Source organism: Pseudophryne corroboree, chromosome 3 (genome assembly GCF_028390025.1).
Source record: "Pseudophryne corroboree isolate aPseCor3 chromosome 3, aPseCor3.hap2, whole genome shotgun sequence".
Classification (NCBI taxonomy): Eukaryota; Metazoa; Chordata; class Amphibia; order Anura; family Myobatrachidae; genus Pseudophryne; species Pseudophryne corroboree.
The window spans coordinates 774,030,692-774,048,749 of record NC_086446.1 but is presented as its reverse complement, the minus strand read 5'-3'; the positions used below and the strand labels follow the sequence as shown (position 1 = coordinate 774,048,749).

General features: G+C 45.7%; 1 protein-coding gene across 1 annotated transcript in view; it reads left to right on the top strand.

Moving 5' to 3' along the window:
- Positions 1-18,058, top strand: part of LOC135058257 (transient receptor potential cation channel subfamily V member 6-like) — an 89,141-nt gene that overhangs the window by 51,257 nt on the left and 19,826 nt on the right. The window contains exons 2-10 of the mRNA XM_063963789.1: positions 10,979-11,076; positions 11,166-11,288; positions 11,742-11,882; positions 14,463-14,561; positions 15,024-15,196; positions 16,239-16,385; positions 16,481-16,693; positions 16,783-16,869; positions 16,978-17,054. Coding sequence (XP_063819859.1) covers positions 10,979-11,076; positions 11,166-11,288; positions 11,742-11,882; positions 14,463-14,561; positions 15,024-15,196; positions 16,239-16,385; positions 16,481-16,693; positions 16,783-16,869; positions 16,978-17,054 — 1,158 coding nt within the window. The remainder of the gene's footprint in view (positions 1-10,978; positions 11,077-11,165; positions 11,289-11,741; positions 11,883-14,462; positions 14,562-15,023; positions 15,197-16,238; positions 16,386-16,480; positions 16,694-16,782; positions 16,870-16,977; positions 17,055-18,058) is intronic.

Genomic DNA, 18,058 nt, shown 5'->3' with positions numbered 1-18,058 from the left:
GCTCATCTTTGCTGCGCTGCACATGCCGGGGTGCGACTATTCGCTCTATAAATTCCTCATGGAAGTAATATAGTGAGTCACAGACCGGCCCACCATGTAACATGCTGCGATGCAGCATGCCGTATTGCAGCAAGATGAGCATGGATACATCTGTATGCATTATGTCCCACCGCACTGCTGTAAAACAACAGCTGCAGCACGAAGAGGAGCAGCCGCCAAGAAGAAACCAAAGAAGGGAAGTGTCTTTGGGCTGCAGGAGCTGGAGACACAGAAGGGTGCTGGCTGGAACTGTAGAGACAATGGGGGGCGGAGGGGGGGGGGGGGGCTAAAGAGACAGAAGGGGGTTGCCTGGAGAGACACTGGGCTGGAGAGACGGATGGGGGCTGGCTGAAGAGACACTGGGGGCAAGGGAGAGACAGAAGAGGGCTGGCTGGAGAGACACTGAGGGACTATGCTAGAGAGACAGAAGGTGGCTGGCTGGAGGAACACTGAGGGACTAGAGAGACAGAAGGGGGCTGGATGGAGATACACTGAGGGACTTGAGAGACATAAGAGGCTGGAGAGACAGAAGGGGGCTGGCTGGAGAGACAATGGGGACTAGAGAGACAGAAGGTGGCTGGCTGGACAGACAATGAGGGACTACAGAGACAGAAGGGGGCTGGCTGGACAGACAATGAGGGACTACAGAGACAGAAGGGGGCTGGAAAGACACTGAGGGACTAGAGAGACAGAAGAGGGCTGGCTGGAGAGACAATGGGGACTAGAGAGACAGAAGGGGGCTGGCTGGACAGACAATGAGGGACTACAGAGACAGAAGGGGGCTGGAAAGACACTGAGGGACTAGAGAGACAGAAGAGAGCTGGCTGGAGAGACACTGAGGGACTAGAGAGACAGAAGGGGACTGGCTGGAGAGACACTGAGGGACTACGTTAGAGAGACAGAAGAGGGCTGGCTGGAGAGACACTGAGGTACTAAAGAGACAGAAGGGGGCTGGCTGGAGGAACACTGAGGGACTAGAGAGGCAGAAGGGGGCTGGATGGAGATACACTGAGGGACTTGAGAGACAGAAGAGGGCTGGCTGGAGATACACTGAGGGACTTGAGAGACAGAAGGGGGCTGGCTGGAGAGACAATGGGGACTAGAGAGACAGAAGGGGGCTGGCTGGACAGACACTGAAAGACTACAGAGACAGAAGGGGGCTGGAGAGACACTGAGGGACTAGAGAGACAGAAGAGGGCTGGCTGGAGAGACACTGAGGGACTAGAGAGACAGAAGGTGACTGGCTGGAGAGACACTGAGGGACTACGCTAGAGAGACAGAAGAGGGCTGGCTGGAGAGACACTGAGGGACTAGAGAGACAGAAGGGGGCTGGCTGGAGAGACACTGAGGGACTAGAGAGACAGAAGAGGGCTGGCTGGAGAGACACTGAGGGACTTGAGAAACAGAAGAGGCTGGAGAGACAGAAGGGGGCTGGCTGGAGAGACAATTGGGGACTAGAGAGGCAGAAGGGGACTTATACCCCTAACTGCAACGATTCTTGTGGGTTTTTTTTTTTCCTGCTTATTAGTTTTATTACACAATATGATGAATAAGGACTGGGACTTATGATGGCTTTAAGTGAGGAAATTTGACTTTCTTTTAAGTAATCAAGCACAAAACATTCTTCCTATCTGAATATAGTGTAATAATTATGACCTAAAACTGGCATAAAGGCTTAGCAGAGCCGGTCTGTAACAATAACGTTCTTATAATACAATGTAGCTGTTCTGAGCTGCAGAATATTCCACACACTGATAAATGCATAAAACACAGAAATGAACTGGTAGTAATAATACTCTGTCCATATTATAACTTATAGGTACATCTGCCCTTCCCATGTAATTGACTGCTCAGTGGTTACATCATATGTACAGACGGTGATATTTATAGCAGAGAGGTTCCGATTTATCCTGTGTGGTTATGTTTTCGTGGCACATGGTTTAGGAAAAGCAGTTTGGCTGCCAAAGCGACCAATGATTCCTAAGCATATACACATTTTACAAGCTATTATGGGCATCACATTGTAAATGGGCCCTAACTGGTAAAGATAATGTTCAAAAACATGAAGGTTTAGTACAGTATAATGTTTATACAGTCATTTGTTTTTAAACTTATTTTTGTTGAAGCATAAGCATCGCAATTCATCAGTTAGTACTAAAAACATCACACAAGACATGTTGAAAATGAGTACAATGGTCAAGATGAAACAAATATGGTATCCTGAACATTCCAAGAAGCAATAAAAGACATTTTGTTATGACATGTAATGGAAATCCACAATGAAATTGTAATAATATGCAATACATGCAGTATAAAGCATAATGTGACGCTAAGCTTCCTCCACTAAGATTGTCTAACTTTCCCAGTCAAGAAAAAGGGTGAGCCACGGGCCGACTATCACGCAGACCACTCCCACAACATATTATACCGGTCGTCACTATACCGTATACTAAAATTATATGGAGGTGTTAATTAGATAATATAAACTGTGGAATATTAAGCATGTAAAAATCTGCTAAACAGACTATAGCGACAATCCAATTATTTGGGGGGGTGAGAGGGCAACTTAACTAGAGTCATGCACCGGGACAAAGGGCCGTTGTTGTGTTGATGTTTCACCTGTTCCCCAGACCTATTTCGAAATTTAAACAATCCCTGCTGTGCTATTTGAACAATGCTGCTATGTCAGTTATCCCAGCAAGGTGGCGCTCCTCCTCCCCTCCAGCGGTTATGGATTGGTTTAACAAAATAGACTTCTTTATTGAAATGGATGATATAGGTAGGGCCGGTTCTAGACCTTGTGACGCCCAGGACGAAAGTTTCCTGTGGGGCCCCCCACCCCCGGTAAAATAGAGTTGGTACGCGCCAAATTATCCCCCTGTACTTGTGCCCCCCTGTAGTTGTGCCCCCAGTAGATGTGCCCCCAGTAGCTGTACCCCAGCAGCTGTGCCCCCTGTAGCTGTGTCCACAGTATATTTGCCCCCAGTAGCTGTGCCCCCTGTAGTAGTGCCCTCAGTAGCTGTGCCCCCAGTAGCTGTTCCCCCGTAGCAGTGCCCCCTGTAGTAGTGCCCCCAGTATGTGCCCCCTGTAGTTGTGCCCCTAGTAGTTGTGCCCCCTGTAGATTTGCCCCCAGTAGCAGTGCCCCCAGTAGCAGTGCCCCCTGTAGTAGTGCCCCCCAGTAGCTGTGTCCCCAGTAGTTGTTCCCCCGTAGCAGTGCCCTCTGTAGTAGTGCCCCCAGTATGTGCCCCTAGTAGTTGTGCCCCCTGTAGTAGCGCCGCTTGCAAACAAGAAAAACAAACAAAAAAATAAGAATTTACTCACCGGTAATTCTATTTCTCGTAGTCCGTAGTGGATGCTGGGGACTCCGTAAGGACCATGGGGATTAGCGGCTCCGCAGGAGACTGGGCACAACTATAAAGAAAGCTTTAGACTACTGGTGTGCACTGGCTCCTCCCACTAAGACCCTCCTCCAGACTTCAGTTAGGATACTGTGCCCGGAAGAGCTGACACAATAAGGAAGGATTTTGAATCCCGGGTAAGACTCATACCAGCCACACCAATTACACCGTATAACTCGTGATACTATACCCAGTTAACAGTATGATAACAACTGAGCCTCTCAACAGATGGCTCAACAATAACCCTTTAGTTAAGCAATAACTATATACAAGTATTGCAGACAATCCGCACTTGGGATGGGCGCCCAGCATCCACTACGGACTACGAGAAATAGAATTACCGGTGAGTAAATTCTTATTTTCTCTAACGTCCTAGTGGATGCTGGGGACTCCGTAAGGACCATGGGGATTATACCAAAGCTCCCAAACGGGCGGGAGAGTGCGGATGACTCTGCAGCACCGAATGGGCAAACTCTAGGTCATCCTCAGCCAGGGTGTCAAACTTGTAGAATTTAGCAAACGTGTTTGACCCCGACCAAGTAGCTGCTCGGCAAAGTTGAAGAGCCGAGACCCCTCGGGCAGCCGCCCAAGAAGAGCCCACCTTCCTCGTGGAATGGGCTTTTACTGATTTAGGATGCGGCAGTCCAGCCGCAGAATGTGCAAGCTGAATCGTACTACAGATCCAGCGAGCAATAGTCTGCTTTGAAGCAGGTGCACCCAACTTGTTGGGCGCATACAGGATAAAGAGCGAGTCAGTCTTTCTGACTCCAGCTGTCCTGGAAACATAGATTTTCAGGGCCCTGACTACGTCCAACAACTTGGAAGCCTCCAAGTCATTTGAAGCCGCAGGCACCACGATAGGTTGGTTCAGATGAAAAGCTGATACCACTTTGGGGAGAAACTGGGGACGAGTCCTCAATTCTGCCCTATCCATATGGAAAATCAGATAAGGGCTTTTACATGACAAAGCCGCCAATTCTGATACACGCCTGGCCGAAGCCAAGGCCAACAACATGACCACTTTCCACGTGAGATATTTCAAATCCACGGTTTTCAGTGGCTCAAACCAATGTAACTTTAGGAAATCCAACACCACGTTGAGATCCCAAGGTGCCACTGGAGGCACAAAAGGGGGCTGAATATGCAGCACTCCCTTAACAAAAGTCTGAACTTCAGGTAGTGAAGCCAGTTCTCTCTGGAAGAAAATCGATAGAGCCGAAATCTGGACCTTAATGGAACCCAATTTAAGGCCCATAGTCACCCCTGACTGTAGGAAGTGCAGGAAACGGCCCACCTGAAATTCCTCCGTTGGGGCCTTCCTGGCCTCACACCACGCAACATATTTTCGCCATATGCGGTGATAATGGTTTGCGGTTACTTCTTTCCTAGCTTTAATCAGTGTAGGAATGACTTCCTCTGGAATGCCCTTTTCCTTCAGGATCCGGTGTTCAACCGATATGCCGTCAAACGCAGCCGCGGTAAGTCTTGGAACAGACAGGGCCCCTGCTGCAGCAGGTCTTGTCTGAGCGGTAGAGGCCATGGGTCCTCTGACATCATTTCTTGAAGTTCCGGGTACCAAGCTCTTCTTGGCCAATCCGGAACAATGAGTATAGTTCTTACTCCTCTTTTCCTTATTATCCTCAGTACCTTTGGTATGAGAGGAAGAGGAGGGAACACATAAACCGATCGGTACACCCACGGTGTCACTAGAGCATCCACAGCTATCGCCTGCGGGTCTCTCGACCTGGCGCAATATTTTTCTAGCTTTTTGTTTAGGCAGGACGCCATCATGTCCACCTGTGGCCTTTTCCAACGGTTTACAATCATTTGAAAGACTTCTGGATGAAGTCCCCACTCTCCCGGGTGGAGGTCGTGCCTGCTGAGGAAGTCTGCTTCCCAGTTGTCCACTCCCGGAATGAACACTGCTGACAGTGCTAACACGTGATTTTCCGCCCATCGGAGAATCCTTGTGGCTTCTGCCATTGCCGTCCTGCTTCTCGTGCCGCCCTGTCGATTTACATGGGCGACCGCCGTGATGTTGTCTGACTGGATCAGTACCGGCTGGTTTTGAAGCAGGGGTTTTGCCTGACTTAGGGCATTGTAAATGGCTCTCAGTTCCAGAATATTTATGTGCAGGGACAGTGTCGGACTGGAGCATGAAGGGCCCACCAGGGGTATGCAGTGGTAGGGGCCCATTGTTAGAGGTGTGGCCAGCCTCCAAAGGGGGTGTGGTCAGCCACCACAGAGGTTTGGCTAACCATTATAGAATACCTGGTCTGGACTCCTTGATAATTTATATAGTAATTAATGCTAGTGCATTCATGATAATGTACCAGATTAATGACAGCAATGTACTGTAGAGAACACATCATAATCCTGTGCAGTATAAGGTAACATATGTATAATGTATAATTCAAGTGCACAGTCTTGAACCTGATCCCTAAAGGAGGAGGGCCCCCCAGGCAGTGGGGCCCACCGGTGGTTTCCCCTGTACCCCTGTGGGCCAGTCCGAGCCTGTGCAGGGAAGTATCCTGACTTGACCATAGTCCTTGGAAGTTTCTTCCCTGTGTGACTGCTCCCCAGCCTCGAAGGCTGGCATCCGTGGTCACCAGGACCCAGTCCTGTATGCCGAATCTGCGGCATACAGTGCGAGTGTTTTCCCTTATAGCTGCTTTTTTATATATCATATATATATCTATACTGCGCCTAAATTTAGTGCCCCCCCTCTCTTTTTTACCCTTCTGTAGTGTTCAGACTGCAGGGGAGAGCCAGGGAGCTTCCTTCCAGCGGAACTGTGAGGGAAAAATGGCGTCAGTGTGCTGAGGGAGATGGCCCCGCCCCTTTTTCGGCTGACTTTCTCCCGCTTTTTCTGGAATACTGGCAGGGGTAATTTTACATCTATATAGCCTCTAGGACTATATATGATGTAGATTTGCCAGCCAAGGTGTCATATATTGCCCTCAGGGCGCCCCCCCCCAGCGCCCTGCACCCATCAGTGACCGGAGTGTGAGGTGTACATGAGGAGCAATGGCGCACAGCTGCAGTGCTGTGCACTACCTTGGTGAAGACCGAAGTCTTCTGCCGCCGATTTTCCGGACCTCTTTGTTGCTTCTGGCTCTGTAAGGGGGACGGCGGCGCGGCTCCGGGAACGAACACCAAGGTCGGGTCCTGCGGTCGATCCCTCTGGAGCTAATGGTGTCCAGTAGCCTAAGAAGCCCAAACTACCACCTGTTAGGTAGGTTCGCTTCTTCTCCCCTTAGTCCCTCGCTGCAGTGAGTCTGTTGCCAGCAGATCTCACTGTAAAATAAACCTAAATATACTTTCTTTCTAGGAGCTCAGGAGAGCCCCTAGTGTGCATCCAGCTCAGCCGGGCACAAGAATCTAACTGAAGTCTGGAGGAGGGTCTTAGTGGGAGGAGCCAGTGCACACCAGTAGTCTAAAGCTTTCTTTATAGTTGTGCCCAGTCTCCTGCGGAGCCGCTAATCCCCATGGTCCTTACGGAGTCCCCAGCATCCACTAGGACGTTAGAGAAACAATACTTACCAGCCCCGCTCCTGTTTCTGGACTTCTGCCGCTGCTGCTGCTGTCTCTGGCCACTGCTGGCTCCTCTCTATGTGAGAGACGCCATGATGTCTCTCCTATAGCAGCGCCGCACTGACACTGGGGGTCAATTATGACCTCTAGCATCAGTCAGCGATGCCAGCTGCAGCGGGCGTCCACACAGCCCACGGCGCCTGCTGCAGCCAGGAAGTGGGGGTCAGGAGTAGCGGCTCTTGCCACGGCGGCGGCGCCCTCGGGGTAGCGGCGCCCGGCGCAAAAAGCCTGCTTGCCCGTGGCAAGAGCCGCTACTGGATATAGGGTTACATGATTCTGTTGGGTGGCCTTCAAGAACTCTGCAGCCTTTAGGAATACTCTTACACGTACAGTAATTGCTCCTAAGCCTCTTCATGGTCACCCTAGGTTCTGTGGGACTCTGACCCTCTGGTTCGGTTGTTGATTTTGCCAACTAAGGGTCTAATTCAGACCTGATTGCAGCAGCAAAATTTTTCTCTAATGGGCAAAACCATGTTGCACTGCAGGTGGGGCAGATGTAACATGTCAGGAGATCACCGGTCACCAAACTGACACCGGCATTGAGATGCCCGGCGAGGGTAGGGGGGGGGGGGAGGACGCCCTCGAGTAGGAATAGTCCCTGTTAGTTGGTATGCCGTCTGTCGTGATAGTGGGTGGATATAGGTGGAAGTATTGTGACCAGCGACCTCCTCACCGCCGGTCACATAGCTACATCCCGTGCAAAGACATTACACTTTGGTGGGGGGGGGGTGTTCAAACTGAAATCTAAATTGCAGTGTAAAAATAAAGCAGCCAGTAACTATTTACCCTGCACGGAAACAATATAACCCACCCAAATCGAACTCTCTCTGCACATGTTACATCTGCCCCACCTGCAGTGCACATGGTTTTGCCCATTAGAGAAAGATTTTGCTTTTGTGATCCATGCTGAATTAGGGCCAAATTGTATAGGGTAATAAAAACAGATAAAGTGTGCAAATAAACAAAAATGTACCACGAGAAATAAAAAATCTAGAAGAAAAACAATAAGGAACAGAATAACAAACAACAACCCATAAGACACCTTAAAGAAAAGGAGATCATTTACAATTATTACATGTGTCCTTAGTAGAAGTTCTGCTTTCTATCTCGTTTATTCGCTCATCGCTTATCACTCCTTTATTAGTCATTTTGTGGTGTGTACTTGGACATAACAATGGGTTTGCCGTGTGCCTCCAAGGCAGTAGGCAGATGACAGCTGAGGATTGACTCTGCATGCGCTGTGCCTGTGTGAGGTTACTGCACAGCTAATTATTCCAAGTCCGCATTCAGTACGGGTGTGAGCGTGTTCCAGGAGAATATTAATCTGATCGCTGCCTTCCTTCTGTGCAGGGAGTTATGTGACTCTCCGCTGCGGTCATGTGTTACAGTGACGTTGTCTGATCCTGACAGGCTTCATTCTTCGACTAACAAAGAGCAAACATGATTTGTTGTGTGTACAGTACATGTTGCAAAAACACTGAGCCAAATTCTAGCCCGTCTTTGCCTAACCCTTGCAAAGCGAAAGCTTACTCCATCCTGTGGTGACAGATGGGGTTATTTGCAAAGTCAGATGCCAAAAGTATACTAATCCTGGCTGAACTGTTGGGACATCCTGCGGAGGTCACCAGCTTCTCCTCCAACCAGATTATTCATTAAATTGGGATATTCCCGCCAGAAAACATAGAACAGTTAAGACAAGAGAGACAAAATTACAGAGAGCTCATGAAGACTATTCCGGCTACTGATTTTATGCAAGCCGCCGTACATGATACCATTCTTGGTTGGCGTTTGGTAAAATACAGTTTGGTGTCCTTTTGACCTGGTGGGTTTGCCTTGAAAAACCAATTGTCCATGGCTTGAATAATTTAGTGGAGGAATTTGATTCTCCATCGCCATGAAGCATTAATCCGAGTTATTTGACATTCAGATGTTGGTCCTTCCATGTCTTCCATTTGCTGACTTCAAAGCACATCAGTGTCCGTAATGGTTCCCTTGGATAGACCCCAAACCTCCCAACAGAGCAGTGGTTTAGAGTCTATAAGCTCACGAAACATCAAAACCATGCTCATGTCATGTTTGATTTTCCACCTCCAGAAGGCTAATTGAGACTATTATTAATATATATTTCCTACTACTATCAAAGTCTAATCAATCTTCGATCACCAAATCTCCTTACCCCTTGCACAACCGATCTACTTGCTACCAACTAGGGAGGCCAATCCCAGGCCATTTTTTCAATCCCCGGTATTGGCTTTTCCCTATGTGTCCGCCTCCTCGCCCTGCCCAGCACCCGCCCACCTCGCACACAAAACTAACCATACAATGGAGGCGGGCGGGTGGTGAACAACCATCTCTCTCGGCGGCGTGTGACGGCGTCTGGTGCAGCGTGACCTGTCACTGCACATCACGCTGTGCTGGAGAGCTGGGAGGAGGAATCCAGGCAGCTTCTGAGCGTCCTGAGGATGCTCAATGCTGATCCCTCAATTTCCAGGATTGGAGCTTTCGATTATGGGATTGAATCCCGGCCATTTGTGGGCCTAAATCCCAGGATCCCGCCGATCCCGGGATTGACCTCCCTACTACCAATATAGATTTCATTTGCTTTTTACAAAAAATGAGAGTGCGATAAAGTACCAACCAATCTGCTTGTAACTGCCATTTTCCTAATACAGTCTGTAGCATGGCAGTTAGATGCTGATTTGTTTATACTTTATCTCTCTCCAAAGTTTGTTACATCTTGCCCATAGACTGTTTATGTACTTACATATTTTTAAATGCACTTTCCCATAAAAATATCTAGTTCCTGCTGACTATATCTAAACAGCCATACTATAGATGTCCTATCTCCCGATAGGGGTGTGTCATAGCCATATTAAAGGGGGGATGCAGGGCATACTGTACCCCAGGCCCCCTTTGTCAGGGGGCACCCCGGACAGAGCACACTGATATCACTAGCTTTACCTCTTAAGCAGCAGCAGAACTAGCCGCCAGAATACGAGCAGGAGAGTATGCAGTGCAGGTAGAGACACAGGAATATCATGTTTCGTGAGCTACCGACAGAGCTTTCTGACCAGAGAAGAGATAGGAGGGTGGATATCCCTGTAAGTGACACAGGGATCCCGGCCTCTCCTCCTCCCTACCTGGGTGTCTGAGTCCTGTGTAAACTGTTATGCAACTAAATCATTTTGGTCTAGAGATAGACACACACAGAGAGTCCTCCTGAGTCCTGTCCCAGTGTGTAAGTAGTACAGAGGCTGCTGCTATTCTTGCATGTGACAAGATCAATTATTTTATTTTTCTATGTGTATTTTAAGGTTAAGTTGTCTTTGTTCCACTACAATAAAAGTTTATAAAATAGTTGTCTTTCAATTAGGTGGAGGTATAGACAGTGCCCAGGCATTTTTAAACTATTACTTAAAAGTAATATACACCATTGGTTTAAATTTAATATACGCAATCCATATCTCCCAACATGATCCATTCCAGGAGGAACAACATGCTCTCTACCTGGACTTCCTTTTTAATTTATGATTGCAATCACTTTTGTTGAAGTACCTTTCTTATCAATTAAATAGTTCAACACAGGTAGAGAGCATTTTGTCCCTCCTGGAATGGGACATGTTGGGAGAAATGCACAATTTAATATACATCCCCCACCTTTCATAGGGGCCCCCTTTGTCTTAAGTGCCCTGGGTACCCCCATGGCTTAATCCGGCCCTGGGGGTGTGCAACTATTAATTAAAGAAAGTGGCTACATGTTTTCAAACAAGCTGCCATTGTGTCATTTATATTACAATTTAAGTATAGATGTAAAAATATATAAAGTATTATTCCCAAGGAACCGAAGACATTGCTGGTATGTGAAGATGGTTGAGATGGTTGTGGTCATTGAGCTATGGAGTTAACGCTACACGTTTTTTGAGAGAGCTGTATTGTTCCTTCTACAGGATCCGGGAGTCTCCCTTGCTTAATGCTGCCAAAGAGAATGATGTAGGAGCAATTAGAAAGCTGCTGGACTGTCCGTCAACTGACCTGCATGTTAGAGGTGAGTAGACCTCTGCACAGGAATATTATAAAGTCGTTGTTCAGTGACCTTGATAGTTCTCAGTGTCTATACTTTATTTCCTATGCCAGGGGTGGTGGGAGAGACTGCGCTACACATTGCGGCATTGTATGATAATCTGGAGGTGGTGGAATTACTGCTGGAAGCTGCTCCAGACCTCCTTGATCAGCCGTTTACTTCCGCCTTATATGAAGGTAAGATATTCTTACGATGTGGCATGGATTTTCTTAATGTTCCTGTTGCCTACACACACTGGCGGTAGCCATTTTGTGGCATGGGACAAACATATCAACTTCCTAGTAGATTGACTTAAAATGGCACAAATTAACATATGGGTAACCTCTGCTTAATTTTAATATATACATTTGAAGGCTGGGATGTAATGACGTCCAAACTCTGATGTTTTTTTTAAAGGGGTAATCATGTCCAAGGCCTAAACCAGGCCTTGTATGAGACTGCCCCTTTAAAAAAGTCAGAGTTCAGCCAGCATCCCGCACGTCCGCCCAACTCGGACTTCATAAAAAGTTCTTCTTGAATTACTGGATGGTGCACAACACCGGATGGGTCAATTTCTTCAATAACTGACATTTAATTTATTCACGCCTTTCCTTGTCTTCATATTTCATTATGGCTTTTATTCTTTACAGGACAAACTGCCCTGCATATTGCTGCTGTGAACCAGAACTTGGAACTGGTGAAGCTGTTGATTCGGAAAGGTGCTGACGCCTCATCCCCCCGTGCCACTGGGAGCTTCTTCTCTTACGGCACTGAGAACCTGTTTTACTTCGGTTAGTGATCACTGTGAAGACATTATTGACGTGAGCAACCGTACAGAGAATATATAACCATTTACATCAGTCCCTGCACTAGGGGAACTAACAGGCTATTTCCTTATCACACATCATGTAGGCTTCTAATTTGTTCAGTAACCAGGTAACCTACCAGCATGTCTTTGTAGTGTGGGGGTTACTACAGCACCCAGAGGAACCCCATACACACCATGTAGATACAGGTATAACACTTGTTGGATGGAACTTGGATCAAACTTATGACTCCTGTGCTGTAAGGCAGCAATCCTTTTGCCGGAGGACCCAGTTAGAAGGCATTGCAGTAGACCTAGCGTGATGATACAAATGCATGTATGACTGTCGGCAGATCTTCCCTTGGGTAAATAAGTGCTTGTTTCTGGTTATATTACTCAAATGAAAGAATAAGACTTCAATCATGGTTGATATACCTGTTTAAATGTCAGCCATAATCCACGACAACATCAAGATTCCACACATGTTCCAAGTATTGCAACTCTGACCCTCCAAGCACAAGTCCAGATGGTTGGCTAAGCTGCAGTCTTGTCCTTTGATGATGAGCTCCTGTTTTATCAGGATCCAGTCACAACCAGCTGGTGCTCATCGGCTAATTGAGCTCAGCTAGGCAGCTATTTAGGGTTGGTATTGTGTTCTCAGTATGTGGAGCAAAAAACAGGTACATCTATGTATCATCTGCAAAGCAGTGGTAGACCAGGAGACGTATCAGATGAAGGAAGAACAAAGGAACTTCATCCAAAACACATTGGTGTCCTGAGCTGTGACCTTCTTCTGTTACCTGGACTTGGCTTCCATCAAGGGATTCCATTCTGCCTCTTCCATTTCCCTGGTTGTGAGGAAAGAGTGTCTCTTTGGTTCTCTATCAAGTCACCTTCTGGTTCCTGCATTACGTGGAGTGAAAGGAACCTCTGTGAATCTGTTTTCCTCATCTAAATGGTGTCAGAGGAAGATTTTGAAAGACACTTGAGGATTTGCCATTAAGGGATTGGGACCAGATTTTAGTTTTACCTGAAGAAGGAAATACATTTACCTTTACACAGAGAGCTGATTGAAGTCTGATGCTACCACACAGCTTCCTGGTTTGGGTCCACAGTGCACACTGCTTAGGCGCGGCCTGCGATTGGCACAATCATCACCAGCATACCGCTCTGTAAATAAGTAGCCTATAGATCTGGAGATTGCATTATCCTATTGGGGCCAGGCTTAGTAGATCTGACTGCTTCACAGCCCTCTTAGAAACCTAGGAGGACTGCGGCTGCTGTCAGAAATGGAGGAGCTGCGGCAAATATTGGAGATATCTGTTGCGGTCTCTTCTTCCTACATTCAGGGGATCTTTAATATTTGCAAATATCTCCGAAAACAGGTGTTTTTTTGGGGAATTTACCTCAAATATTGGGGCAGATGTAATAACCTGGAGGAGGCATAAGGAAGTGATAAACAAGTGATAAGTGCAAGGTGATAAACGCACCAGCCAATCAGCTCCTAACTATTAATTGACATATTGGAGTTAATTGGTTGGTGCGTTTATCACCTTGCATTTATCACTGATTTATCACTTCCTTATGGCTTCTCCAGGTTAACACATCTGCCCCATTATTTGATAAATAGGCCCAGGGCCGGCTCAGGGTCTTTTTGCGCCCCAGGTGGCCATAGGGGGCGTGGCTTCATACAGGGGGCGTGGTCAGTTACGCCCCCTGTACAGTAGCAGCGCCGCTGAAATGATGTGCGGTGCGCGATGACGTCATCGCGCACCGCACAGCAAAGGTCCTCTCCACGAAGGAAAACTAGACGCTACGCATCTAGTTCCCTTCGTGGAGAGGACCTTTGCTGTGCGGTACGCGATGACGTCAACGCGCACCGCACATCATTACAGAAAAGGTCCTCTCCACTAAGAGAAACTAGACGCGTAGCATCTAGTTTCCCTTCACAGCGGGCAGCGGGGCAGCGGCAGCGGGGGGCACAGCAGCAGCGGAACTTGCCCGTGGCAAGATCCGCTACTGAATAGGCCCCAGTGTCCCTTTTCAGTTTTTCAAATGTTTACTGTAACAACTGTTCAGTATATGGAGAAGATAACTGAAATGGTGGTTTGTGAAAGGTTTGTGTTCTTACAGTTTCCATTCCCACGGTTTTCCATATATTTTTAGATGGCAAATATTTCCATATTGAGAATCCTTTTCCTCACAAGAGATGGAGTTTTCATTGATGTCAACAGCACCACCAAGCTTTGGAACTGGAAAATGCAGTGTTTAAAAAAAAAAAATGAACATTGTTTCTGTAATAATATTATGATTCCAAACTTTTCAAATAAATGGTTCCTCCCAATGATAATATTACTTTTTTATCTGTTGTTCCAACATAATCCAAATTGAATATATATGTGATCCCCAATCAGATATGAGGCTATTTGCAAACCACATCTTAGTACATTTGTACTTTACAGACTGCTCTTTTAAACAATAGAAACATACATTCAGATCATACTGAGGATCCATTAAGATTAGCAGAAATCTCCTAAACTCTTATCTTTGTCCCCCTTCTTTCCAGGTGAACACATACTGAGCTTTGCTGCTTGTGTCGGCAATGAGGACATTGTCCGACTACTCATTGAGAATGGAGCCAGTGCCCGAGCTCAGGACTCTTATGGTGAGCAGTAGGTCAAGAGATGGTTTTAGTATTTTTAGTATTATACTTAGGGGTCTATTTACTAAGCCTTGGATGCAGATAACGTGGACGGAGATAAAGTACCAGCCAATCAGCTCCTAACTGTCATGTTACAGGCTAGGTTTGTAAAATGTCAGTTAGGAGCTGATTGGCTGGTACTTTATCTCCGTCCACTTTATCTCTGTCCATGGCTTAGTAAATACTGTAGACCCCTCAATTAAATATCGACCCCTTAATTAAATATCCTGTCCACTATTATCCGTGAGTCCAGCTGTACTTTAAATTGGGTCCATTATAATATACACTACAGTGGCTATAAATAGCTGGGACTTATTTTGTAGGCACCATTTGTTAACCATATCTGCAACTATGCAGATGACATACTGATTGATTAAACAGAATTAATTAAATAAATAGTTTAATTATGGCTTTTATGTTTTACAGGCAACACCATACTCCACATCCTCGTACTGCAACCTAATAAGACCTTCTCCTGCCAGATGTTGGACTTTATATTGTCCTGCGATGAAGAACAGGAGGATGTGGACCTTCTAATGATCCCTAATTACATGGGACTTACTGCCTTCAAATTATCAGCCGTAGAAGGAAACATTGTTGTAAGTTGTTTTTTTTTTCTTTTATGTTTTTAAAAAAAAAGTTAATCCACATTGACATCCACAGTGGCGAATGTTCTAAGATGTCCATATTCTGCCTTAGAATGAAGACATTAAGAGCTGACACCTCCAGGGTTCCATGAACGTCAGCCTTGCTGATTATTCCTAAACTACATCCCACAAATTACTTGGTCCAATTTGCCCTATAGATGTTTTGGCCAAAAGTCAGCTGAATGTTCAATTTATTATATTCCTTGCATAATCAACCCATCTTCTAACTACGAATAACATCCCAATCTGCAATGGCTGATTTCTTAATAAGTCTTCTTCTACGACCAGTCCCGTCTGAGGCCTGGTAAAAATCAGTGACTGCAAATACAAACCTACATATAAGCATGGTACGCCTGATAGTTCATGTTCCTGAAGTTGCCTATATATTACGTGGACACTTACGGAAAAATAAGTAATTATATCAGCTTGCTACATAAATACTTCAATTTACAAATTTTACAAATTGTAAAGAGAGCTAAACATGTTATAGCTTAATATTTTGGGGGTACAAAGTAAAGCACACCAGGACTAATGGACACAAGGGCAGATGTACTAAGCCTTGGAGAAGGAGGAAGTACCAGCCAATCAGCTTCTAACTGCCATGTTACAGGCTGTGTTTTAAACAAGACAGTATATAACTGCTCCTATATGGCTAGTCTTATATGTTAAGTTAATTTGACATATTTAGAAGTCTTTCATGCTGCCCCCATATTGATTCTTTGGTGGAGTCTGTTCCAAGAGTCCCATACCATTTCCTATGTTAAGTAGGGTGCTGTTACTTATGACCAACTAGGACCCACTGTATCCTTGTCATATATGTACAGTACAGTCATAAGTGCTGGCATAGAATAAAGTTAACTGTAGTATGAAAAAAGTTGACTTAAAGTAGAAGGCACATTTTATAGGTCTTTCTAAAAGTTGGGTCTCTTAAGGAGAGTATTGAAGACTGCACAATTAAAGAGGAGGTTCTTTACTTCTTGACTTCCTTCTTCAGATGTTCCAGCATCTGTTAAACAAACGGAAACGAGTCCAATGGATATTTGGTCCAGTCAGTTCCATTTTGTATGACCTTTCAGGCATCGACTCCTGGGGAGAAGACCAGTCTGTCTTGGAGCTTGTGGTGTCTTCCAAAAAAAGAGAAGTAAGTAGATGGTATAGTCAATATCTGAATGTTTCTTTTGGCTTATTGACCTGTGAGAATGTGGTAACTCTCACTCCCCCCAACTTTTATTTTAGGCACGGAATATCCTAGATCTCACCCCTGTGAAAGAGCTAGTTAGCCTGAAATGGCGGAGCTACGGCCGACCATACTTCTGGTTTTTAGCGGCAGTCTACATGCTGTATATGATCTGCGTAACGATGTGCTGCACCTACAGGCCTCTGAAGTCCTTGCCAAGCCCCCTTAATAATTCTCGTGATGCAACCATATTAACTCAACGACCTCTTCATGTAAGTGACTAAGGCGTGAGGGTCGAGTAAGAAAAATATCCGTGTATGGTTATTATCTTTGACTATCCAATTTGTTTGGACTCAAACAGGAGGCATATGTAAGCTATCAAGATAAACTCCGTCTGGTTGGGGAGCTAATCAGCGTGATTGGAGCAATTGCCATTTTACTTCTCTTGGTAAGTGATCCTTAAGGCAGTTAATGATGTTTTTGTTTTGCTTTGATGTTTTATCGTACCTACAGTATGTCTTTTTTCTGTTTCATTTTTTTATTTTACTTACTTTAGATTCCAGATCTATTAAGGGTTGGAGCCACCAGATATTTTGGACAGACTGTTCTTGGTGGACCATTTCATATTATCATGTAAGAATCTTAAGGGCAGATTTGGTAAGCCGGAGCCCTGGGTTGATATAGATTCGGGAGTGCATATCCTTTTCTCCTGACTTTTCTTTTATATCCTTTAAGACTCCATAAAAAACAAACCCAAAATGAGTTTAAATCTGAAACTGGATTTGATGAATGCTGTGTGACATTTGGTACAGTTAGTAATGTAGCATTGGTTATAAACTATGTAATCACACACCTATACCTATTTCATACACCTGACAATATTTGCATACACCTGACACATGCAGTATGGTTGGTGTAATGGTTAGCATTACTGCCTCACAGCACTGAGGTCATGAGTTGTATTCCCACCATAGCCCTAACTGTGTGGCGTTTGTATGTTCTTCCATACTTGCGTAAGTTTCCTCCGGGTTCTTTGATTTCCACCCACGCTCCATATACTGTATACTAGTAGGTTAATTGACTAATGACGAAAAAAGTATCTCTATTATGTAAGTATCTACATGTTTTTAGGGCAGACTAGATGGACCAAGTGGCTCTTATCTGCAGTAAAATTTTATGTTTCTATAGGGGGTAATTCAGAATTGATCGCAGCAGCAAATTTGTTAGCAGTTGGGCAAAACCATGTGCACTGCAGGGGGGGCAGATATAACATTTGCAGAGAGAGTTAGATTTGGGTGGGTTATTTTGTTTCTGTTCAGGGGTATGAGTCGTTGGGTCGACCCAACTTAGGTCGACACTCATTAGGTTGACCACTGAAGGTTGACATTGCCATTGGGTCAACATGCATTAGGTCGACATGTACTAGGTCGACAGGTCAAAAGGTCGACATGTACTAGGTCGAAAGGTCAAAAGGTCGACATGAGTTTTTTGACTGTTTTTGTGTCGTTTTCTCCGTGAAGTGACGGGGAACCCAAATTAGTGCATCGTATACCCTCGCATGACTCTCTTCCCTCGCCATGCTTTGGGCACGGTTACTGTTCCCAATCGTAGTCCACGTGGATTGTTAAGTATGATAA